This window comes from Hippocampus guttulatus, chromosome 6 (assembly GCF_054856545.1).
Source record: "Hippocampus guttulatus isolate MCC_2025c chromosome 6, RoL_Hgut_1.0, whole genome shotgun sequence".
NCBI lineage: Eukaryota > Metazoa > Chordata > Actinopteri > Syngnathiformes > Syngnathidae > Hippocampus > Hippocampus guttulatus.
In genome coordinates, this window is record NC_141266.1 from 24,379,652 (window position 1) to 24,405,538 (window position 25,887).

At 46.1% G+C, this 25,887-nt stretch overlaps 2 protein-coding genes across 6 annotated transcripts; one reads left to right on the forward strand and one right to left on the reverse strand.

Annotated features, from left to right (window-relative positions):
* The first annotated feature begins 162 nt into the window (after positions 1-162).
* josd2 (Josephin domain containing 2) lies at positions 163-3,741 on the forward strand. The gene is made up of 4 exons (XM_086114044.1): positions 163-606; positions 1,314-1,439; positions 1,822-2,019; positions 2,565-3,741. The coding sequence occupies exons 1-4, from the start codon at positions 485-487 to the stop codon at positions 2,692-2,694; spliced, it is 576 nt and encodes a 191-aa protein (XP_085970170.1). The 5' UTR covers positions 163-484; the 3' UTR covers positions 2,695-3,741.
* A 510-nt stretch (positions 3,742-4,251) lies between these two features.
* ttyh1 (tweety family member 1) lies at positions 4,252-25,614 on the reverse strand. 5 transcript variants are annotated; one of them, XM_086114034.1, is made up of 15 exons: positions 24,621-25,443; positions 21,416-21,581; positions 18,601-18,830; positions 16,857-16,968; positions 14,741-15,078; positions 13,723-13,818; positions 13,570-13,642; positions 11,458-11,533; positions 11,230-11,285; positions 10,807-10,899; positions 10,604-10,696; positions 10,294-10,433; positions 9,622-9,789; positions 6,648-6,726; positions 4,252-5,605 (listed from the first exon to the last, which is right to left on the reverse strand). In XM_086114034.1, the coding sequence occupies exons 2-15, from the start codon at positions 21,548-21,550 to the stop codon at positions 5,522-5,524; spliced, it is 1,773 nt and encodes a 590-aa protein (XP_085970160.1). In that variant the 5' UTR covers positions 21,551-21,581; positions 24,621-25,443; the 3' UTR covers positions 4,252-5,521. The 5 variants fall into 5 exon arrangements, with proteins under 5 accessions (XP_085970160.1, XP_085970165.1, XP_085970163.1 ...); XM_086114039.1 differs by having other exon boundaries at positions 9,729-9,789; positions 24,621-25,431; XM_086114037.1 differs by lacking the exon at positions 9,622-9,789 and having other exon boundaries at positions 24,621-25,439.
* Positions 25,615-25,887: the final 273 nt, after the last annotated feature.

A 25,887-nucleotide genomic window follows, 5' to 3' on the forward strand; every position in this document is an offset into this window, starting at 1 on the left:
TGCAAATTTACTCCGATCAAAAGAAAAATATCAAATTCGAAAAATCTGAGGATAAAAATGTTTTTCTTTCTGAAAAACAGAAAGAAAAACATGCGTGGGTTGGGGGCAAAATCATAAACTGTGGAAACGTATTGTTTGAATGATATGAAACACTCGTGACAACAACAACGCGTGAGCACTTCCGGGTTCTGGATGGAGCTGTCAAGCGCATAACACCGCCTTCTTGTATTTGGCTGACAATCGCTTCGTCATCAACTTATTTCATTTGCTCTCAACAACACGACACACTCGTTGGAGAAAAACAAGCCAAACAATTCCACGCCGTTTAAAAAAAAAGATGTTAGCCTGGTAGGCGTCCTAATAGCCATGTTTGCTAGCTAACGTGGCCAGCTAGCTCGGTGCTGCTGATGTAGGCGCCAACGCGGTTGACTTTAGTTTGGTTGGGTTCCTGAAAAAAAATCCTGCTGTTATTTTTGCGACAATCATGAGCGAAGGGGGCGTTTTCCACGAGAAGCAGCGTCTGGAGCTGTGCGCCATCCACGCGCTCAACAACGTGCTGCAGGAGCGGGTGTTTACCAAAGAGACGGCCGACGAGATCTGCAAACGGTACGGCGAAAAATGATATACTGTTTTATTTCATGATGCCTGTGCTTGTGTGGACACGCGTTTGCAATCCGGTGATCAAAAAACATGATTAATGTCATTTGAAGTCGCGCAAACGAAGCCCCAAACAGTGAATCGTGTGTGTGTCGGTGTGTAATAGGGGCGTTGCTTTGAAATCTGCCTCCTAGGGTGAAGTGATCAAGTTTCATTTGCGTTCGGTACCTCGGCCAATTAGGTTATACGATGCTAACTTGACTTAAGTCTTTAGTTCGTTCCAAGGACAACTTTGAACTAAGTTAACCCATACTATACATATCAAATGAAATGTCTCTCTTGGAATGAAGATGTCATAAATGCGTTCTCGCTCCCACCCCCCTATAACAAGACCAAGTTTTGAATCAAGAAAAATAGATTGTATTGTAAGAAATATAAGAAAGTAATAATGTTGACTCATTTTATTTAAAAAAGTGGTCACTTTATGGGCGTCGGCACGCAGCCAAAGTGACCCTTTAGACGTGTTATTGTCCACTTGCCTTGTTTACCACCCCGACCATAGAATGCCTGTGGATGAACACAAGTCATCGCAATGAATCAGCTGTTTGCGACTGTGGCCGCATCCTGGAAGGAAGCTTGGTGAATGGAAATTCACATTCCTCATTACTGAATCAGAATTTTTTGTTTTTCTTTCCCTTTTTTTTTTTTTTTTGTAGGCTGGCTCCACAGTGTGTGGTCAACCCACATCGCTCAGTGTTCGGCACGGGCAACTATGACGTCAACGTCATCATGGCGGCGCTCCAGAGCAGGGAGCTGGCAGCCGTGTGGTGGGACAAACGCAGGTGGCTCAGAAGAATCACTATGAGGGAAAATGTGACGGGACATCAGGGATTTTTTTTTTCACTTGTTAAACTATTCCGCTGAGGTCGCTGTGCGGCGGAATTCCTCGCTACTCCAAAACCCATTCGGATTCAGAAATACGAAACCGACCAAATTTAGATGGACAAGGTTTCGATTGACCACTTCTGCCTCGTCACTTGGAATGCGTCAGGCACAACTGGCCATGATCAGGATGTGGCTTACTAAAACGCTTATATATTGTTGTTTTTTTTTCGAGGGGGGTGTGGCAGAAACAGAATAATGGAACTGCCCATGGGGGTTCACTGTAAAGCATATGAAGGCAGTTACCTAACGAGAGCGCGTCATGTTTCCGTTACCCGACAGGACGGTCCAGAGCCTGTGCATCTCCAAGGTTCAGGGCTTCATCCTGAACGTTCCTTCGTGCGTCTCGCTCGGCATCCTTTCCCTGCCGCTGCTGCGGCGGCGCCACTGGCTCGCCGTCCGCCAAGTCAACGAGCAGTACTACAACCTGGACTCCAAGTTGAAGAGTCCCGTCTGCATCGGCGGGGAAACGGAACTACGGTACGCCGAGAACAGTTTTGGTTGAATTCACTTTCTTTTATTTCATGAAGTGGTCGCATCAAACAAAATAATCGGGATCCGTACACTTTTTATTTTTTTTTTCGAGAGTAGATATATTGACACCGATGATTTTATTTTGTGCAACCACTTGATGAAGTCAAATTGTGTGCATTCAAAACACCTTTGTTTTTCCCTGTAGGAGATGAGAACTTTTATAGAATTTATCCAGTTCACGTTATTTATCTAAAATAGAATTAAAGCATAAAATGTTGAAATAAAGCACATCATAATCACCAAAGATGCTGATTATTAAATGTATTAAAATGTGCAGATGACTAGTTTTGTTTTGATAGCGGAAGTTGGCCGGAACATGTTTTGCTCTGACCGACCAATCAAGACGGGAAAATGCTCCGGTTAAAATGACTTTGGGCCAGCACTGCCGATTGCGCAGGCGCTGAGCAGATTAGATTGACACACACAGGCTGAAATCTGATTGGACGAAAAAAATCACATCCACTGACATGTATTCGGTGCTCTTACCCCAGAACGTTTCTCAGCGAGCAGCTCTCTCAAGACGTAGCGGAGATGCTCCTGGTGGTGCCGCGGGAGGTGGAGGAGGACGGCTCCTGGCTGAACCCCGACGCCGCCGGTGAGGGGGCGAACAGTATGGATTGAGAGCAAAACAAAGGACTTTGTTTTTTTTTAACACACTTCATGCCAGGAAAGTACAGTATTCAGGGAACAAACATGAAATGACCATACGGGCCAAAGAGAAGCTCGTTTGGAAAGCTTTTGTACATTTTTTTCCATGTCCTTGCTATCCAGTTTAAGGTCCATGCACGAGTGCACTCTTTGTTCTCACAAGCGAGACAAATCAGCATTCTGCCACTTGTTGATGTCTGCCTGTTACTAGTACTACAAGGTCATAGGTGTCTCATAGAATTTGATGTCACTTGTCGTTTTAGTAGCTCGCAGTTAACAACGAGCGCACATACGGCTATCGTACGAGTGTGCCAAAGAGTCCACTACTTGTACATGGACCAGTCGCTGGATATCAAGGATGTGAACGAAATGCACGACCGGCTTTCCAATACAGTACACTTGTGCACGGGTGACGCCAAGATCCGATGATTGTAACTTTTTCCTCTGCAGCTAAAGTCGCGCGGGAAGCCATCTTAGACTCGACGCTTAAACGGTTTCGTGGTACAAAGTGCCGACATGATGTCATCATATTCAGACTACGACTACTAATAACAGTGATGGCTCATGATTGTAACGAAGAAGACTCATTCCAAAACACTGAAACCGTTTGGTCTTTGTTTCTAGCGAGGCAAAACTGTGCTCAAGTCATCATCGCCACGTTACCGGTACAAGTGAAACACGCCATGTTAATTCGGTTTTTATTCCGCTCGTTGTCTTCGCGGCACAGGTGCCAACTGGCGAACAGTTTTACTTCGGTCGTTGTCCAACTTGTTTTGCCAAGTGTCCCACTAGTGTGGACAAAGATCGTGCGCGACCAATACCATGACAGTCAAGCTAGTAACGTATCACAACAACAGCAATGAATTGGCTCAGTCACACGCCCGTTCCCGGTGTCTCCTATCGATCTATGCATAGCCGACGTGCGTGTCCGTCTGTGGTGCGCACTTGTGACTTATTGACTGACAACCTAAGTTTTTATCGTTGACATGTGTTTATAATAAACTTTGGTTGTTGTTTTAACACTCGGGCCTTGCTTGATTTTACTTTTCAGCAACACGTTCAGACAGCCCGTACGTACTCTGTAAGATTGTCTGTTTTTGGGCAATTGAACAGAATGTAAAGAATTAAACTGATTTAGACGACATACAGTACATGGACACGGTTGCAGCTTCTTTGTAGGCTGCAGTCATAGTTGTCGTTCTTCACAGAGGAGAAAGAACATGTCTCTGAATATTGCTCTGTTATCGGTCTACACTTGTTCTTTTTTTTGTTCAACTGTCACTCTCCTTTGCAATTGTGGCCACAGACGCAAGGACACAAACGTACTGTATTACATTGCCTCAAATGATGGTCACCATTTTGATTTGAGAACATAAATGTCTGCTACATCCCTCGTTTCACTACATTTGCATCAACGCAACAAAACTGGTTCAAAAATAGGACGTGAGATGGACACAAATTGCACGTCAGAGGGTTCAATGTGCATCTTTGCGGAGTTCAACGACTGCCAAAAACACGTTGAGCGTGAGGTTATTGTTACATTTTTTTATTACTGTTATTCATATTAGACTCTTGAGTGTAAAAGGATGCCATTCAAAAGGAGCATTGAGAGTACAAACTCAGTTGGAGGGGTTAACACGGTCGAGTGGTAGGGCTTGAGGAGGACTCAATGAAATCTCCAACATACCGTAATATACACACACACACACACACAAAAAAAAACAATTGTGGAGACCCAATGCTGTGCTTTGCAGCGGATATAGAAAAAGTCTACACACCCCTGTTCAAATGGCAGGCTTTTGTGATCTAAAAAAAAAAAAATTGTGCAAAATAAATCCTTTTCGAAACTTTGACCACCATTGTGGCCAAAGCGAAATCTGATTCGGAGGGTAAGCAAAACCAAATGACATTGTGTGGTTGCAAAAATGTGCACACCCTAATTCGGATATACAGTATATATACACACATCTCTCTCTCTTTTTAAACTGATTTATCTTGTCTTTTTTTTTTTTTTTTACATGGCAAAAAGCTGGCATTTGAACAGGGGTGTGTAGACTTTCTATATCCACTGTACATTAGTTTTATTGCTCTGTACCCGCTGTTGCTGCTGTTCTTTAAGGGTTCTCCATTCAAAGAAGGGTCTCGTAGCCCTCAACCGTGGTGATTATTATTATTATTTTTTAAAGAGAAATGATTATTCTTGCGATATATAGACAGTGAGATATACTCAATACCATTCAGGTAATACACAGAAAATACAGAATTACCACCTATAAAAAGTAATAATAAAAAATATATAGCAAGTGAGGGGGAACTGCATAACCATTGACAGAAAAAAATGTGCTTTGTTGCTACGTGCCAGTGCTTTTTCTACAACAGTTTCATATTTATATATTTATATGTATATAAAACAACTTTCAAATAAACGGGTGATACATTGAAGAATATAAAAACTACATCATGTAGTCACGTCAATAACATTCTCCACGTGCCTCACCACTGTTCACAGCTTACACAGTTTGGACAAACAAGGGGGGGGTTTGGTTTCACATCCTACCGGCGTGCCCACAGTCATTTTTAGTCCTGCTCCATTTTTTTTTTTTTTTTTTAAATAAGTGCTTCTAATCATCAGAATTGTCGGAATAATACACTTCTGTGATAGCCTCATTATACGCAACACTAAAGCCATCGTTTTGCTTCTTTAAAATTCGTTTCCGTTCCTTTTAAAGTGTCCATTCATATGAAAACTAAACATTTGTTTTCTTCTTCTATACATTTCCTAAGAAAAGAAAAATAGTTATCAACGTGAATACAGGTTCCTCGAATGGGCGGGGTTAGGGTGCGATTGACTTCCCCCGTAACCAGTCAGCATGCTGGGAGAGTACTGCGGAAAAAGAACACAGATGTCATTCAAGCACGCCAATGTCATCTGGAATCCATGAACACGCCACAACAGCTGACGGCCTTTTGCCAGAAAACGCAGGTCATTTCATGTCGTGACCCCCCCCCCCCCGCACACCAGTCTGCTAATGTAGGGGTGGGGGACCTACGACCCGTGAGCAACATCCCAAACTTTTTCTGAGTAAAGTAGGACCCATGGAAATTGCCTATTTGTATTTTCCCCTCAATTCTTAAAAATAGACTTTTTTCATAAAAAAAAAAAAGGAAACCAGTCATGGGTGGTTGAGTAACGTTTTTTTTAGGAGGGGTTAAAAACGTTAATTTTTTTCCTCCCATTTTTAAAAAATCTCCAATGCCATATGTTTGTTGAATTGGCTCTATTTTTGTTTGAGGTCTTGATATTTTTACAATTAATATATCAAAATTGGAGCATAAAGAGAATATCAAAGTCATAATTTGGGGATTATTGGCACTTGTTAAAAAAATGGAATACTTCAAAACTACAACCAAATTGGAAGAAATATTTTCTGATTCAGCGACATCAAAATACCCTGAAACTTTCTTGGCACCAGAAATGTGTTGTACGTGGATTTTTGCTGTTGTGACTATTTGCGGCATATTTGTGGTCTGACATTCACAAAGTCACATATTCATGTTGTTGTTTTTTTTTTCCAAACCACCCTCTGGTATTTGCTTTTTTTTGTGCTCTGGCCAAAGTAATAAAAGTATTGCTTTGTCATCATCTTGTGGTAGCTTGGTACCAAGAAACTACGTTGAAGTGAGCTGAGGATCTTTATTGAGCCCAACGTAGTGCTTTGCCCCACCACAGGGGACATCAAGTATTCGGGAATATTCGCGGCAGGCCTCAATCCCTGAATAGAGTTCAATTTCATGCGCGGTTTGAGGGGGAACAAAAAAAAAGTGACGTGAAATGAGCTCCGGTAGAACAAAGTTTTCCCTAGTCCTACACTAGTCGGCGACGAGCATGATGATAAAATGGCACACACAAGAACAGAGGAACTCACAGAGGGGGGTGGGGACTGCCTGTCAGTCAAGGGGAGGCTCTCATAGCCAGGGTTGCCATTGGAGGAAACGTTTGGAGTCCTGCGTAGAGAGAGTAGAAAGAGACAAAGGGGAGGAGGAGGAGGGATGGAGGATGAAGAAGACACGTCGAGAGAGACGGGAGACGGTGGCACAGGAGTCGAGGGCAGGTAAAAAAGGGAAGAGGGAGAATCAGCGGTTAGAGATCAAGCGCACAAAGCACAGCTCCCGCTCTCTCCCTCTCGCTCGCTTTGAGTAGGCGTGCATCTCCGCTCCTGACTGGAGGTGCAAGCATTTCGGTTGCCGTGCTCGTGAATGCGTGATGGGGGAAGAGAGACAGAGAGAGAAAAAAAGCTATTTGGAAAGCACTCCCACTGGTTACTGGTGCGTGTTAGTGCCACTTAGGTCGACCTGCGCAGTCCAATCACATCCAATTCCATGTTAACTCTAATTTCGTTTTAAGAAAGCAAAGTAGACCTTCCTCGTTGCTTCCGCTCTCTCTGGTTTCCCATTTTCGCTTTTGATCTCGTTTGATGAAATGACATCGTTCAAAAGTTTGCAGTCCCTTCGAATTGTCCTTCTTTTTGAAAGAAAAGCACCGTCTCCCTGAATGAAACAGAAATGCAGTCTGGAGCAGTGATTCCCAGTCATCCGATTTCACTTCGGGTAATTGGTCCGATTTTTCAAATCGCGTGTCTTTGTTCACTTCGCTATACCAGCGACGTGCAGCGACAGACAGAAAATTAAAAACTCATCCTCCTTGATGTCCGAAAGGACGATTCAACTGCATATTTCATCGGACCGTACAATTGTAAAATGCGTTCCTCTTCCTCAGCTCAGTCAATACAAATCTGACATTATTAATGTGCCGTGAAAAAAAAAAAAATCTAAAGTGACCCCCAAACTTTTGAATTGATGATAGTAATAGGGTGTCTTTTTCCAATTCTCCTGATGCAAAACTGCCCCGTGTCACATTGAGAGATGTTTTGAATCTGACAGGACGATGCGAGAAACTGTCATTGGATTGCACAGCTGTTCCTGATGTGGTGGCCTGCAGTGAGTCTATTACATGGAAAGCCATTGGAGCATTTGTTCCATATCCTTGATAATTTTCTACCCATACACTCTCGGACCTCACTGGGAAGGCAATTCAGTGCTGCAGCTTACTAGTTATGTTTTTTTTTTTTTTTTACACAACTAGTGCCACAGCAGTAAGACAAAGTCATCGTAGCAACGCCCTGAATTATCTTTGACGTGAGGACAGTGTACTAGTACATGGAATCCAACGGCTTTCCGTCGTGGGACTGCGCTTAACAAAAGATGTTAGAGGTGTGAGGAGTCACGATGAGAAAAACGGCCAGGAGAGATCACAGTGAGGAGACAAGTGATGACGAGTGATGCGGAGGGTAGAAAAGGTCGGTACCTACTCGGGTTTCCTTGCCAATTTACCCCCACTCCCTCCCCGAATCCCCATCAAAAAACACAGCAGCGGTCTTACTATGTGGAGATTGTGACGCCGGAATTTCGAGTCTGGGGTGAAGGGAAAAAAAATGGCGGGCCTGCGTGGTCTGTCCGGAAAACACTCGAGACAGACGGACGAATTGGACAGAAACACGGGCAGACAGACAGACAGACAGGCCTCTGTATTTGTGTCCGCTCCTCTGTCTACACTGGCGTCCGTGTTGACCTGTCTGTATATCTGTCTGTCTGCGGAGGAGCAACTAGTGCTGCGTGTGGAAAAGCGCATGGTAGTGTAGGAGCGTGCCAAGGCTCACTGACTGCCTCTAGTGTGTCCTGGTTACGGTCAAACTTGGATATGATGAAGGAGGGACGTGGAATTGAAATGCAGACCGAGTGGACGCAACCTTCGATACACCTGCACAATCCGGTGAGATCCAATAAAAGAGCTGGATGGAAAAAAATAAAAAGTGAATGCTGTAACGCTCAGCCGGAGAGCTTTGATTGCTGTTGTAGGTTGCAGTGGTGGAATATCCCCTCACGGGGATGGTCTGATGGTTTTCTACTTCTTCTACCACGACTACGACTAGGATTTCTACTTTGACTATCTACAATACTCGGACAATTTCAAAGACTACTTCTACCATCACTATGACGACTACAACTATTTTTACTTTAATACCCCCTACTGTTATATTGTTTATTTCATTATCAGAAAAATAACTATGATGCCAATATGGTTATCAACCATTACTCCTACAATTTTACACGACGATACCGGCACTACAACAGGTACTTCTACTACACTTTCTCCTACTTCTGTAACTACTTTCTATTCAGTGAAATACTATTTTTTTTTCTATTTTGAACACAACTACTACCTCTGCTACATCTACCACAACTCCTACTGCTTCTACTGTACCCCCAATATTTTTGCTACTACCTCCCAATTCTACCTGTCGACGACTTGGACTTCTACTACTAATTCTACTTCCAATACTATGTCTACCACTTCCACTACTGTTTCTGTGATGATATCTACTACACCTAAAACAACAATTTGTACTATTTCTATTACAACGACTACTTGTACTACTACTACAACTACTAATAGCAAAATAGCTTACTAGCTAGCTAGGAGGTTGGCTAGCTAGGTACCTCGGTGGTTAGCTACACACACACAGACAGACAGACAGAGACAGATTGATAGATAGACAGATGGATAGATAGATAGATAGATAGACAGATAGATAGATAGAGAGAGAGAGACAGACAGAGCTGTTCTACACCGATGCAAATTACAGCCAACCTTTTATAAACCTCTTCAATTGGATTTCATTAGATTGTGCCAGCGTATTTAATATTATGGCTGGTTGGTATATGTAATATGCAAGTCTACATGTGATTTGTATGATGGACTCTCCTGCAACATCTGGAAGCTTCCGTCTGTCTGTCTGACTGTCTGTCTGTCTGCGTGTCCGTGTGTCTGGTGTTACTCACGGGAGGGGCGGCGCGCTAGAAAAGGGGGGTGTCCACCCGGCCCCCGGGTAATTATAGAAGGGGGCCATGGCCCCGCGCTGAGACCCCGAGGCCGTCTGTCTACGTGCCTGATGGGAAGTGAAGGGGTCCTCACTCTCGCTGTCCGAGTCCTCGTACTCTTCCGAATCACTGGCCAAACGGCGCCCATGGAAGAGAGAAAGATGGAGATGTGTGAGGATGGATGGCGAACATCGAGAAGGTGGATAAAGACGGAACATCAAGAGTCATTTTTAGTCTTGGCGTCTTTGGCTTTGCATTAGTGACTGATCACCAAACCTCCTCCACGGGGCGTGTCGAAAACATTTTCTCACAGGTATGTCTACAATCTTTGATGGAGTCGTCGCAGTAAGTGACCAAATTCTTGGAATTTCCACCACATCTATATTGGAATCAACTCACCTGTTAAAATGTAAGTTACCGCATGCGTTTCATCTCCCCTGGAGGCAATTTACCTCACCTAACGTCTTCTTCTTGACTGACACACATTCAAACTGTGGCAGTTGGGAAGAAGGTTAAAAATCGTGTGCAGTAGCAGCATCGAGAATAAACTTCTCATCCGGAGTAACAGTAGGTGGATGTTTTTTTGTTTTTTGTTTTTTTTTTTTGTTTGTTTTTAGGGTCTTCCTCCCTCACCTTGGGAAACTCCTCCAGGCACCGGGCAGAGAGCAAAGAATGGCAGTGAAGGCCAGAGCCGAGAGGAACGAGTATAGGGAGAGGTATAGCAGCCCCTCCATCCCGTCATAGCACAGGCCTTTCAGTGAGTCGATGTAGTCCTGCGGGACGGACATGTTCGAATCAATGTTGACCCATCATGTATGTGGAACAGTTGCATGATGTTATCCATTGGTTTCTAGAATTGCAACGTTGCGATTGCGGCGGTACGAAGAGGCGGATTAAGTCACCGCTGAGTGGGCAGATATCACAGCCCGCCACTGCTCGGTACCTTGTTGAGGCCTCGGCAGTTGAGCAGCGCCACCAGCTGATGGAAGTTGCCCTCCGTGCTGTTGAGAATCTGTTGAACATCCCTGAGTGATTTCTGCAAGAAAAGTGTCCCGCGAGCGGAAATCAATACGGGGACGTGACCGACGTTTTTTTTTTTGGGGGGGGGGGGGGGGGGTTTCTCCCCCCAGGATGACTCAAACCCACCTCGGCTTTGGGGAACGGTGTGAGGGCGTTACGTTCCACGCTAGAAAGGTGTGTGTGGATATTGGACAGCGCCCTCTGTGACTGGGTGAGGAGCTGAAGACAGAGCAGGGAGATTTATTGACGAGCATCGCACCCAAGCAGTATGCTATAACATTACATCCGGTGGATGTACTCGATTATATCTAATCAAGTAAGAGCCGTATTAAAAATTCGGCTTTTACTGCGATAACTCGAAATGCATGGCCATGTATTCCGATGGATTGTCCTTATTTTAACCTGATTTCGTGACATGATCCACACCAATTAATGATAACTCTGTTTGTAAAGGCGGAATTCTGGTTACATCTTATTGGCTCTGATGAGGTTGTGCAAGTGTAGCTCACGCATGCGTGTTCTATACGACGGAGGCAGAAGTCTTGGTACCTGCTGGAACGGACTGTTCATGCGTCGGCTGCAGGTCAGGTAATAATCCAGCACATCTGAGCGGCAAACAGAGCGAGAACACAAAGGAGGTCATGTGGGATTATCCAGCATCATCATACACCGTTCTGCTGACGTGGGCACAGATGCATGGCGGCCGAGGGGGACGGCGACAACAACCACCATTTTGTGTGTGTGTGTGTGTGTGGTGGGGAGGTTGGCAATGGGTACCTGAGCTGGTTCCCGTGTTGAAGTTTGTGGAGTTGAGCACAAACATGTTTGGATCGGTGCAGAAGTCGCTGAGGGCCTGCGAGCGGGGTAAAAAAAAAAAAAAAAAAGTCAAACAAGGAAGCAGAGGAGGGAGCGTACAGTCAGAGAGACAGCACGATGACCGAGTGACATACTCGCCTCTTGACATATCTGACAGGCTGCAGATGGCACGCGGCCACAAATAGACACAATGCTGCTGTTCTCAATAAACTTGCACCAGCCTCTCATATCTTTCCATTCGCATAAGCCCCCCCCAGATCGTCAATAGACTGCAGAAGAGCGGCCTTCTTTGCTGCTCCAAACACTCTCACAAGCACTGGCCTTTATTTGCAAACCTCCATTTCAATATTTGTTCGATGTCAGGTAGAAACTTCAAGTTCCTATTTTTTCACGAATCAATACAGCGAACCGATTGGCAGGATTAAAAATCGCTTGTAAACATGCCGATGATCACATAAACGCTCATCTCCTCCTCTTCCCTCCCTCTGCGAGAGCCGACCAATTACAGGCACATGTAAGCATATATTATTCATCCTCTGCAAAGAATGACGAATATAACTGCGGCTTACCGAGGAGTAAAATGGAACAGTCTTCGTTTCTATCCATATGTCTGCATTATACTGCCACCAAGTGGCCATGGCCTACACAGCAGAAGCAGCAGCACAATGTCCATATTTTGAAGCACAAAATATGGCAAAAACAATTTTCACTTTTCATTCAATTGACTTGTGACATGACTGATTTAAAAAAAAATATTCTACAGTGCTACTTTCCTTTTTTGATTTTCTTTGGGATTTGCGATTATTTCAATGAGGAAAGACGACGACGAGATTTGTCGCATTTTTGCTTGGTGACGTGCTGGAAGATGTTATGAATGTACTCCAATCGGAATGCACTCACCAGAAGAGGGAGCGATAGTCCCAGAGAGAAGCAAGCCCAATCTGGCGCGTCAAAGTGGCCACGGAGGACAGAATAAACTGGGCCGGGCCCACAGCGAGCCCTTTGTTTCCTTCTCACGAGCCAGAGACAGAGCGTCTCTGTGTGGACAAAACGGGCTTTGGGACATCTCCCATCAGCTCCGGGTGACACAAAACAGGCAGCAGAGCAGAAAAACAGCCACTATTTGGCCTCTTGACACATTCTTTCAAGGGGAAAGCTGGAAAAGCTCCCTCTGCGCGCTGTTACCAACTCATGTCAAAAAAGGTTACGACTCCCTCCCCGTTTGTGAGTTTCACTCTGACTGGATGGCGCTGATGCCACTTTTTGTGTTTGAGCCGAGCGAAATCCCCAAAGGGCCCGAGAAGAGAGCCGGGAAGCCGTCTTCCGCCACCTTTCCAACTCGTCCCCCCTCTCTGCCCGCGCTCCCGCTCGGAGCGCTTCCCTTCATCTTCCGTCGTTGCGTCTCCGAGCCAAACGCCCACGCATCCACCGGGGCACGCTTTGCTCGGAGACGCGCATTGAATATTTAATCGCTGCTCCATTTTTTTCCCCCTGTCTTTTGGGTGCTCCGCCATCGCTGCGGCGCTCCCTCCGAGGTTCTCGGTTCGACACAATGGGTGCAGATAGCTTACACGCTGGCTGCGCTTGGCATGCCATCAGGGGTTTAAAAAATAAAAAATAAAAAAATCATGAAATCGTATCGAATGAAAATTTGACCGAACTAAATGGGTGAAAACAAATCCATTTGACGCCAAAGGTTAATGTACTTGACAAATATTGTGTACTGGTTATTAAAAGTGTTCAAAAGATGTTCAATTACACTTTATTCCAGCACGGCAAAACAGACAAGCATAAGCATGTTCCCCGGGGGTCACATGCGCCCCTCCCCCCGTGCCGATCTGCGGGGCCAGTTGGTCCCGGGCCGCACTGGTCCCGGGCCGCACTGATAGATGAAAACAAAATACGTGTTTTGTTTTTGTTTGTTTCTTTCGCACCGTACGTCCCAATCAGGAATGTATGTCACCGAGTATCTGTACTTCGACTTGTGCACCGCGTGAGTATTTTTGCCACCTCCGTCGGCATTACGTGCCCACCATCTCCTAGCTCGACTCGTGCACCACGGGGCCCACTCACCACCACGGTGGCCGTCTCCAAGCCCAGCGAGCCCCAGCTTAGGAAGAGAGCCAGCCACGCCAGCACCGTCATCCTGCAGGGAATAGCGTAAAACGCCGGCGTCAGGAGGACACGCGCGTGGACCAAGACGCAAATTTGTGACGGCTTACGCACAAAATAAGCAGCCATCGTGCTTGCTTGGCCAGTCCGAGCAGGATGAACAGACACACAATGAGGTCCAGCAGTAGCAGCATGACGTATGACAACCACCTAAAAAAAAAAAAACAAAGCAAAACAGATTTTCCATTTTAGGGTTAGCGAAGACATGCAAACACAGCACTTCCGTTCCTGAGCAGAGGAATGTGTGGTGAGGATGTTGTGGGGAAAGGCTGCGCCATTTCTCCTCCGTGTGTATGCGCGTGTGTGGTTTGTTTATGTGAAGACACACTGGTAAGATGGATAAATGATTTGTTCAATGATTCCGAAGCATTCATGTGCGGTTAAACGCGGAAGCAAAGTTTTTAATGGAAAACCAAATGAAGAAACAACACATTTGTGCGGTTTGTTTGGATTCTTAAAAAAAAAAAAAAAAAATCTATTATGACTTTGAAAAGGGAATAAAATGAGGCTTCAAATCCAAGCCATGATCTCCGCTCTCAACCCCCCCCCACCCCCTCCAAAAAAATCTGATCTGGACTATACAATGTTTTGCTGTAAATGCCACAATATGGCGGCAAAGCACTACATGAAGCTCTTCGACTAACTTCAACATGTTGGCAGACATCAAGATGGCGCCAAAGCAAAATTTTTACTGAAAAATAATGGAGAATATGCCTTCCTGTGTGGGGTTTGCATGTTCTCCCCGTGCCTGCATCGGTTTTCTGCGGGTACTCCGCTTTCCTCCCAGGTTCCAAAAACATGCCTGGCAGGTTGATGGAACACTCCAAATTATCCCGAGGTGTGAGTGCGAGCGCCGCTGGTTGTTCACTACTGTGTGCCCTACGATGGGCTGGCAACCGGTTCAGGGTGTCCCCCGCCTACTGCCCGAAGACGGCTGGGATAGATTCCAGCACGCCCCGCGGCCCTTGTGAGGATAAGCGGATCAGGAAATGGATGGATGGCTAGATACTCCGAAATATCTGCACTAATGGCAAATCCCAAACTATTATACCCTTGCTCGTGTTCCCCTCACCTGTAGTCCTCATTCATCATTAAGGTGTTGGCCGCCCAGCCAGGTGAAAAGGGGCCGGGCATCAGGCCGCCCGACGGCGCCACCGTGGGGGCCACCGAGGGCGGCACCGGGGTCAGAGGGATAATGGAGGCCCCGCTGACCCCGCTGTCGTTCCCCGGCCCCGCGTCCAAGCCGGACCGAGCCGCAGAGATGGAGGAGAGGAGGTTGATGATGTTTTCGGATAACCGCCGGCAGTTCCGCGTGGAAACCAGGAAGGGTTTGCTGCCCGTAAACATCTCCTCCATTGTGGTCAGCGGGCCCGAGACGGACAGCTGCAGACCATTGATTGTATCCGAAATCTGGAAAGGGAGGAGGAGGAGGATGTGAGTAAACCGCAAATTTGGGATGCACTTAAGTTGTGGTCGGATCTGTGACAGACAAGTGAAGGTCCTCCTCTGTCTGAACCGCAAGTATGCCTCAAGTGCTTCACTAAGTTGCCTAACACATTCGGTACACAAACAAAAGTCTCGAGACACAAGCTTAGTGTTTCCTGATGACCTCAGGGACTATTGTATGCTTCCAACATTATGAAAACAGTTTGGGTATTGCCTTTCTCCGTTCCAAGTGCAGAAAACAAGCTCTATAAAGGTCCACTTGGATGACTTTTGTTGTGGAAGGACCTAGTATGACAACACCACTGGTTTTAAGTGTCCGGCGAATGGACAATATCCCACCGGATCATCAAGGAGGCTTTCCCACGCCACAATAACTCGAAAGAAGCCATACCAGCTTGAAGCACTCGTCTACTCTCTGACTATCACATTGGACTTTTAAAATTAATCCATCCATCCACTTTCTAATCCGCTTATCCTCACGAGGGTCGAGGGCGTGCCGCAGCCTATCCCGGCCATCTTCTGGCAGTAGACGGGGGACACCCTGAACCGGTTGCCAGCCAATCGCAGGTCTCACACACACTGTAGACAAAAAAGACCATTCGCGCTCACAGTCACACATAGGGACAATTTAGAGTAAACAATGAAGCTACTGTGCATGTTTTTTGGAATGTGGGAGGAGACCGCAGAACTCCGAGAGGACCCACGCGAGCAAACTCCACACACGAGGGCCAGAGCCGTAATCGAACCTTGCACCTCTGCACTGTGAGGCCGGACGTGCTACCCAGTCGATCGCTGTGCCGCCTTTTATTAATAATAAATGAAAAAGGTTCTCCCTCATCACTACTCTGCCTTTCTCTGTGTGACGCGCGTGTACTCAGGGCCAACAACGGGGTGCTCTAAACCTGCCACACACCAGTGGCCTATTTGCAGGCCAGATGTATTTTACGGGGGTATCGGCATCGCTAGCTATCGCTATCCAACTGCATGTCGCAATTGAGCTGGACAACTGCTGATGCGAGTCAAGGCACTCAAGTTCCAGTTTGTTTGTTTTTCCTTTTATCTGAAAGCTCTTTTTATGTGTGAGTGTATTAAGGCGTTTATATACTGTGAGAGAGTTAACGAAGAAGTCAACTTTTTACCTCAGGGAGTGCGTGAGTTTTTAAGTGGAGCAGAGCATCCCCCCCTAATAGTGCTGCTCAGATCAGATCAGCAGCACCTGCACTCGGTGTTCCTGAAGGTCATAAAACATTCAGCGCAGTTCCATTTCTTTTCTTGCCGTGCAGCTGCTTTTAAAAGTGGCTCCTTCTTGACAACTGTTTTTGTGGCAATCAATGGTCTCAATTTTCACACACACACATAAATTCACACTGTCCCTGGATCACAGTTTAACTGAAACATGATAATGGTGGTAATAAGATTTGGGTGAAGTTGGGTAAGTCCCCACTGAAAGACCAGGTACCAAATTCATCATCCACCATCGGATTTGACTGACCTGCAAAATTCGCAGACTGCTCCGGAAGGGGGACAATTAGCAAAGTGACACACTAACCGCTGTTTGACCAGGAGGGGAAAATCAATCAGAGCGACATTTGTATGCCATTTTCACTCTCTCTCACACACACACACACACACACACACAAACATGCACAAACACACACACACACACACACACGCAATTGCAAGCTGCGCGAAGCCGGGTAGGGATTCCGCATGACATTTTACTTGCAGAGAGCACCACTCACCAGCAAATCGATGGAAGCTAGCGTGTAATTGGCTGTGAGAAGAGACGAGGTCAACTGATACATCCCATCATTAGCCTCGCTGTTGCCATAGAAACCGATGCCTATGGCAACACTGCAAAAGAGGGAGGCAGAGGAGAAGGAAGGAGGGAGAGGAAACGTGAAAAGACTGCGCGAGCAGATAGCAGAGGCGTGGAGAGCAATGCGTGACTGTACATTTGAAACGAATGAGATGGCAAGGATGCGATATGTCTTGGTGAACGCGCAAACGGCAATGCTGAGAATTAAAGAGCCCACTTGAAGGACAGCAATGGAAATTTTAACCGCAGCGTGTTTACACACCATTCTCTTATTCAAATATTCAGATTAAGACTCGGGCCAGCTGTTCATCAAATCCCCTCCGACCACAGACAAATGGTATGACCCAATCTCCCATAGAATGTGACCCAGATTACAAAACGGGCGGGCGATTGGGGGGGGGGGGGGGGGAGGGTGTCTTAAGGATTGCATTGCGAGCCGCCCAATGCAAACGTTACTTGAAATCACTGAGACTGTTTTTTTTTTTTCCTTAGCAGAGACGAAAAAGCCACCATCTGTACAGGGGAGCCACACTCAATTAAAACACCGCCATTAGCTGTCCCGCACATCTGCTCAGAAGGGACTACAATTACAGGACGCTCCATAAGGGGGAGACCGCATGTCAAGTTTACATCTGATGACATCACTCGGATGTACATCAATAGATAGATCTAAAAGATAGATAAAAAATAAATAAAAAATCTGAAAGATAGATATAAATGGTAGTCATAGAGCCCAGAGGATTAACACAATGTAATAATGTTACAGAATTCTGGCCATGACTTTTCACTGATGTGACTTTTGCTTCCTTCTGAAACAGAAGTGTTGTTAAGCAAAGTAATATATCGTATGTGTGTCATCATGTCACACGTCGAGGTTGGCAAAGAGCAGCACAACATGAGTCAGATGTCAAGTAGGCCTTCCTCTTGTTTTTGGTGACATTGCTGAGAAAAAAAAAAAGCACATGATTACGATGCTGCTGCTGCTGCTGCTGCTGCTGAAGGCGATGACAGCACGTGATTCACGACTTTGCTGCTGCCGCTCAACCTTAAGTAAATGCCTTGCGGCTGTGTCGTCGTCGTCGTGGTTGGTGACGTCAACGTGCCGCTCTATCATACTGATGTCACATCCTGCTTTGGATACTTTTTATAGGGCAAATATTGTACGGACTGCACTTCGTCACCAATTATCGTTTGTTTTTTTTCCCCCCAATGTGTAGACGTTTTCTAGCCACTGTATGAAAAGTGTGAATATGTCACAATGCAGTACTGTACTCCATATATAGTACTGCATTGTGTATTTGGCAAACTAATCTCTCTAATTTTATATCCATTTAAACAACTCCCAGCATGACGCGGTTCGATTATATCATGAAATTCTTCTGATTGTGCACATGTACCTAATGTATTTTTTCTCCGGTCACGCGATTTCTACCGTTCGTTCTTTCTACAGAATTCGTCCATCTTCCTGAATGCGTATCTCAAGGATTCCTCCGAATAGACACTTTGAAATGTCTTCGACCTATCCCTCCCACCGCCCCCCCCTCCTCCATATTGATCAGAGCCCAATTCCACGATATTCAAATTTCCTCCCCATCTAACGGGTGAAGGCAGTGCATCGCCACGGCAACAGCGTTTTAAAAATGACATGCATCCATCCGCCTCCTCACCAGCACAGCGTGACCGACGCCACGGCCACCCACGTGACGCAGCAGATCCCTCGGCCCTTCTTGCCGCTGTAGCCGTGACCCGTGCTGCCATCTTCGTCCTCCTCCTCTTCCTCGGATCCCTCGCCGCGGTCGCCGCGGTGACAGCAGCAGTAGTGTATGAGGAAGGACAGAACCACCAAGAGGGAGATAACGAGGGCGATGGCCGATAAACTGGACAAAACCAGCAGAGTCTGAGGGAGAGGGACAGAATCGAAGACGTGAGCGGGGTGGCTCTGAAAAATGTCCCTTTGATTGTTTTTTTTTGTTTTTTTTTAAGATATTAAAGTACGAAGTCATCTTGCTTATCCTACAATGTAATGCATGGCCCTCATTAGCAGCAGGCACAAGAGATTTAAGGGAATATAATGTTCTGCAATTTAACACACTCAATAATTCCACTCATGTTAATGAACTAGCTCGTGAATCCCTTCATCATCATCATCATCATTTATTTTCTCCCTCTAATAGTCCACGAAGAATCATTGAATTAAATGCTCAAACCCAACATGACTGACCTAAACAGTTAGGAATAAAATCCATTTGGCAATTCTTCGCCGTACTTGAGCAACAGAAAAGCGGCTACCCTGTATCGGGTTTTAGGACTCCGCATATAAACTATATGATGATAGTTTTTCACTGAACTATAAAAACATGGTGCGACTCTCAAGGAAGAAGCGGTTTGGGACAAAGCATCAACATGCCGGAATAAAAAGTGGCTATTTTTGAAAGGGGATTGGTGGTAATCGGTTTTGCCACCAGAGACTCCCCACGCTTTGCTTTCGAGCCAGCGATACGTTGAAAAGATAAGTATGGTTAAACTTTTTTTTTTTTTTTGCTAGCGGTTTTGCTAGCATGCAGCCCGCCAAAGTGGTTGGTGCCCCGCCACCAAGTGCAAAAGCAAGTGAGTCCTTGCTCGTGACCAGTGGTCGGCTCCGCAGCCGTCGGCTATCACGCGGAGACGGATGATGTCATCGAGCCATATCAGGCATCTGATCGGGCCTTGTGTCATCGAGTCAACTTTACTGAAATACATTTTTCAGTGCCCATCTCCCCGTATTATCCTCTCATCCATCTGGCCGTCTGTCACTCCGACCCATTCCTCCGCATCCGCTTCCCCACACTCCGGCCGCCTTTCTCTCTCCCCCACTCTCCCCTCTTTTTTCTTTCTATCTATCCACAGCGCCTGAATCTCTATTAATAATCTGTGACCTACTTAAACGCATTCAGTGCGACTCCCCCTCACTGCCGCCGCTGGCTGACTCTCTGTGAGCCTCCCCCAGCCCCGGACTTCTCCTCAGCAACCTCCTTGCATTACTCATTCCCTCTCTCTTTGCCTTCTCAGAGCACTTTAAGTTGCTTTTGTCTTTGTGTTCTGCAGGATCATTTGCTCTCTCTCTCTCTGTCTGTCTTTTTTTATTTTTTATTTTTTCACCCCCACTCACCACATCCTCCCGTTTGTGCCACAGAAAAGTCACAAGCACGCAATGTGAGACAGTTAGTTTAAGACGGGCGAGACCTCATATTATGCACGGCAAAGTGCATAAATACCGAGCTGTGCAGCCAGCGGCAATTGGGATTTTCACGCGCAAGTTGATAGCAGGCTGCACGCGTGCACAGGAGCAGGTGCAGCTAAGTGACCTCGTAGAGAAGCATAAAAAAAATAAAATAATAATAATAATCCTATGCGAGCTGGAGGATGAGGGAAGGCAGCCCTCAGAAGGATAATGATGGTGTCGGTCAGCGTTTGGAAAAAAAAAATAGCACACTACAGAATTGTACTTTTACAAACATAAACAACATACTTAAATAGAGTGTAAATAATTAAACAGTTGGTGCATCATGATTAATTCAATGTGCAGCTCTTTCTGGTGTGCACTCATTGGCCATCAGGGGCAAGTATGAGACATACAGATATAAATGAACTGCTCAGTAGGCCGGAGTAAGAGTAGTCGTTTATTAATATATGCCTGTGAGTATTGCTCTTTTGTCTGTTGACGTATTGCTATACCGTTTGTGTTCAAACATCTGTTTGCTAGAGTACAACGCAACATGGACACTAGTTTCGTTAGCCCATCTATGGCATTTTGCATTCCGTGCCAGCATTAAGCTAGCGGACTTTTGTATAAGGCAAATCTAAATGGTGGTTTTAAATACAAGACCTCCAAGTCTCTTTGTGTTGTGTTTCCACTGCAGTTTGACATCAACATTCAACTGGGAGTAATGGCAATAAAGCTCGTTTTGAAGAATTGCTCACGAGAAGCCGAGCCGCTGTTCCGGCATGAAAAGGCATACGGATCCAAACGGGACAGGTTGGGGGGGAGTGGGATGGGGAGAGGGGGTTATCACAGTGTACCTTACATTTTTATGCCTACAGGCGGCAGCGGTTTTAGGTTCATTTTATAATGTTCTGTCCGTCTTTAAGCATGACTATTGATGTATACAGTATTGTGAGAGGATACCTTTGTTATTGGGGAAAAAAAAAAGGATTGAGTGATCAGTACGTTGTTAACACTGCTTGTACAAAAAAAAGGCTTGTAATTCGATGTTCTCAATATATTCCACACATCACGAAAACCCGTTCGACACCCATGACAGTCAATTTGCAAAATTTGAAAGCTAGACTTGCATTCAAGGACTTCTTGCGTCATACAACACCGATTGCATGACATAACGAAAACCGCAATGTGTGTGCAAACTTGATGATTTCAGTGCACCAAAGAGTATGTGACTTAGTAGCAAGTGTGTGTGTGTGTGTGTGTGTGTGTGCGTGCACTACCTGCTGGTACTCCCAGCTGTCAGGGGCAAAGAGGTTGTCCCTCATCTGCATGGTGAGGTCCAGCCGAGGGAGAGCGTGACACATACGCACCCACAGCGAAGGGGTATAGTTGGGTACCGTCGTCATGGCAGCCATTGTCCACCTTCACTGTATGCCCTCGTACACCCTGTGCAAGGGAGAGAGAAGTGTCCGTGTCGTTAGGATGTGAAGTGCGAGCGGTGCACGGGGGGGACCGAAGGCCCCGCCGAGGGCACTGCCGAGCCCGGAGGACGACGAGGTCGACAGGCGAGCTTTCACGGGAGTCGCCGACCTGCGGCGCGCAGTGCGGATGATTTAAGAGCCGCATCACCTGAGAGATGCCAGGGTCAAGATGTCGGCTGCAGTCACACGTGGTAAAAAATATATACGCTCAAGTGTCTTCAACTGTACATACACCGGATATTAAAAAAAAAAAAGTCTACCTGGCCCTCTTCAAATGCTGGGTTTTTGTGAAACAAAAAAGCAGACCAAGTTAGATCATTTTAAAACGTTTTACAGAATAAATGTGGCCTTCAACATTTTTTTTTTTTTTGAGAGGGGAAGTCAAACTAAATGCACAGGTGCCTTTAATTGTCCTCAAAATAAAGTTTTGCTGTTCTGGCAGGCTTTCCCTGACATAGAACCAAACATGACATCATGTCCAGTAAAGACAGTGGAAGAGCAATTAAGTTTTTTTTTTTCTGGTTTGTGAAACACATGAACTCATACAAGATGAGTAGAGTAATGATAAGCTGCAGAGCGGTATTACTTTGTACAAAGCGTGACGGCTTTTGTTATTTTCTTTGCACAGACTGTATGCCGTGTGGACTAGCGTGGCTTATATAGGGCCTATACGGGGTCTTTGAAGGGGCCACGGCAAATGTATGAACATGAGGAGGAATACTATTTAATGCAATCGGAGCACGATGCCAGAAGGCAGCGTTTGGACTCTCTTCTTGACGACTGCTCGGCGCTTGGTGTCTTTTAAAGCCGCCCAAGTGGGTTAGAAAGTAGGGTAAATACAAAAGGCAAATCCGGTTAGCCAAAACACACACTGGGATCCGATGAGGGGAAGAGACGGGGGACAGTGGCTGAGACACAGCCTGGTTGGCGTCTGATACGAGCGTCGCCGCGTATGAAAAGGCACATTTTCGGACAGCACAAAGCGCAAGCGGCGCTTTACGTACAAAGCGTGCACGCAACCCTCAATTTGAGACCGTTACTTCAAGCTAAATGTTCGATTGAACCATTCAAGGCGGCCATTATGCATCGGGCACAACAGTCAATATTCAACACGGAATGCTTTTCACCCTCCCCGCTGATCCACACAGCATGTCTTTGTGTTCAATACCGTCCAAGATAAAAGTTTGGATTCAGCCAAATGGCGAGGCTACGTGACAATTGCTTTATTCAAATTTAGTTTAAAAGCTCACTCAGAGGCCGGATGGGGCCGGCGCTAAGCACATCTCAATAAGCCCGTTGGGCCTAATGGTTCCGGCAGCCCAACTGTTACAAATCAAATTGTTGCCAACGCCCCATTTCACTTATTAAAATGGAAGCTGAAAATTCTTTTATCCGGGCGGCCGAGCGCTTCAAGCCGCTCGGAAACACGCCGAGGCCCGCCAAGGCTGTTAGGTAGCAAACTTTGGTTTACGTTTGCGCCGTTCATTAGACCCGTTTTAAAACCACCGTCGTAGAAAGTCACACTTTGATCCCTTCACGGGCATCTGGTTTCACAGGCGCAAAGCATTTCAGAGCTTTTTGTTCATGAAGAGTGGATATGAAAAGTTTACACACCTCTGTTCATATGCTAGGTTTTGTTGATCAAAAAAAAAAAAAAAAAAGAGATGAAGATTAATTCCAAAACTTTCTCCACCATTCATGTGAACTAAACCTCAACAAAATGAAGTCTTTGAGAGGGGAAGTCAAATCAAACAATTGAGAAGATGGAGTTGCACAAGTCTGCACACCCTCATAAGTGGGATGTGGTTGTGTTCAGAATTAACCAATTCAACTCATGTCAGCACACACCTGGCACCCTTTAAAGTGCAGCCTATTCACCGCAAATAAAGCTCAGGTGTTCCAGTAGGCTTTTCCTGACATTTTTTTGGCTTTCTATAAAAAAAGTATCAAAAGAAATCAAAAGTGGTTGGTACGAATGACCTGTTTGCTGCATTTCAGAAAGTTATTGGGCCAACCTAATAAGGTGACGATGGTCGTGAGGGGTGAAAGTGGGCGGTGGGTAACAGCAGTTAGTCAGTGCTTGCCACACAACAATAGCCTCGCGTTAAAGCGATGCCATCTCGTTAACTTGCCTCTTGCGTGAGTGAAGACGAATAAATGTGATTTGGAGCCCGCTCGCTGACCGATGGCGGCGGCCTGAGGAAATGCGCGCACGCAAAATCTCCGGCTGGAGACTCTGAAACACGGTGATGTCTCAATGTGCAGACGGAAGGGAGAAAAGGGCCATTTTGTGTGGCCACGCAACCTGGGAAACGGCCTGGAACAAATTCATCGCATTGGCTATTTGCAGCTATGGCGAAATGCGTATTGTGTTCGAATAGATTTCCAGCTGATGTGAATGATGTGCATACAACCGACATCGCATTAGTCAACGCTGAGAAAGAGGAGCCAGCACTTAACGTCAACCTTTCACGACCGGAATTTACAGGAGGGCATGAAAGGCTTACGACACACTCCCATCAGCTGGCGGAAAATTCATGAACATCTCGTGTGTTTACACGCTTTGACTAGGAGGCAACGCTTCCCCCGGCATCCGCATCGCCGCACGTCCATTTTCATCTGCGTGCTTAACGTCCACTCCTGACAGCGCGCGCTCTCCTCTCAAAGTGAGTGCAGCTGACCGAAGGTAAGTGAGCGCAGTCAGTAAGTCGGTGCAAATCAGTGCGCAAGAGTACGACACGGCAAGTTGACAGACACAAAATAGTCGCCACCTCCCTACCAATGTTAAAAAAAAAAAAACGAGTGGATGCAATGAATGCATCGGCATCAATGCAGCATTTGCTGCATCCCGTTCCAGTGATATAAGGAGCCGTGTATTCGATGTGACGGCCGCAAAATAGGCATGACATCTTAACATCTGATTTCATATTTAACGCATCCAAGCCAGACATAAAAAGCCATTAAAAAAAAAAGGGGCTGACAGCAAGATTGATCGATTTCTTACCTCTGACAGTCGAGTTGGAAGGCTTCACTTTTTGTGTTCTGCCGCTTCTCGCCGCCACTCGTGAAATATTTACCCACTCAAAGACGTATACTGCCAGCAGTCAACGCCTGATGATGCTCTTGCAAAAACATCCTGCTGAGATTCAAAAAAAAAATAAAAAAGAGACAAAAAAGCTCGAGGACATGCCAAAGAATTTGTAAAAAAAAATATATGTGGCAGAAGGGGTGGGAGAGCAACGATGTGGAGAGAACGAGCGAGTAATTCTTGGGCAGCTGTTGAAATATTAAATAGCCAATAATTGTATGCTTGTCGGCTGACAGTGGAGAGCCGCTCGTGTTGATGGATGGCAGAGGAGCTCTCAGTGAGGGCGAGTGAGCAAGGGAGGAAGAGAGAGAGAGAGAGAGAGAGAGACAGCGAGAGAGAGTGGGGGGTGATTAAGATTGAGGAGACACCCCTGGGGGACTCTGTATCATTTCACTGCTGCCCTCCGTATCTTAACGCCCAACACGATGTCGCCCAAAGATAATGAATCTGTTAACGGGGATTTAACGGGAGGGGATCGGGGTGGGTGCACTGCTTCTCATTCCGACCCCCCACTCCACATCAACCTGACCAATCTACATCCGGAGCGGCGGAATGAAGCTTGGCCAGATTACAGCGGGAACAGCGCAGGACAATTTTAGCAATCCGCTCACATGTGAGATGCAAAACAGTGCGCTCCTGGCCAAGGAGGAGAGCGAATGTACTCGAGAGATGCACATTAAATGAGCGTAAGTGGCGGCCAAGCACTCTGGTGAATGCAGGGGAGGGGTGGGATGTTGGAAAAGGCAGTGAAGAATGGGGGGGGGGGGGAGATTCCCAGGGAGTGATGCTGAGAGGCGATGGAATGAACAATGAAAGCGGTTTGGCATGGAGGCTGCACAAGAGTGACAAGGAGGAGAACATGTGACCACGTGGGGGAAGCGATGATTTGGGAGAATTGAGGAGGGGCAGTGAAAAGCTGGGAAGAAGTGAACTCGAAAAAAAAAAGAAGAAATTTAGGGGGGGGGGCACTAGTTTTCTGTGTCACTGAAAGAGAGTGGGGGAAGGGAGATAATGCGAGTGAGGGAACAAACAGTAGCGAGCCACAGAGCATGCCCAATGACTCATATGGAGCCTGTGCATCGTGTGCAAGTGTGTGTGTGTGTGTGTGTGTCCAGGAGGAAGGGGGCAAAGACAGAAAATGTCGTTACGTATCCAAGAGCTGCTACTCATGCTTGACCACAGC

Bases quoted from the DNA above. Each gene is read 5' to 3' on its own strand.
- ttyh1 (XM_086114034.1), bottom strand. From the start codon at position 21,550: ATGGCTGCCATGACGACGGTACCCAACTATACCCCTTCGCTGTGGGTG. The intron at 13,819-14,740 runs GTGAGGGGAACA...TTTTTTTTTTAG, and splicing joins ATGATGAATGAGGACTACAG to GTGGTTGTCATACGTCATGC. The intron at 13,643-13,722 runs GTGCGTAAGCCG...TATTCCCTGCAG, and splicing joins GCACGATGGCTGCTTATTTT to GATGACGGTGCTGGCGTGGC.
- josd2 (XM_086114044.1), top strand. From the start codon at position 485: ATGAGCGAAGGGGGCGTTTTCCACGAGAAGCAGCGTCTGGAGCTGTGC. The intron at 607-1,313 runs GTACGGCGAAAA...TTTTTTTTGTAG, and splicing joins GCCGACGAGATCTGCAAACG to GCTGGCTCCACAGTGTGTGG. The intron at 2,020-2,564 runs GTACGCCGAGAA...CTCTTACCCCAG, and splicing joins GGCGGGGAAACGGAACTACG to AACGTTTCTCAGCGAGCAGC.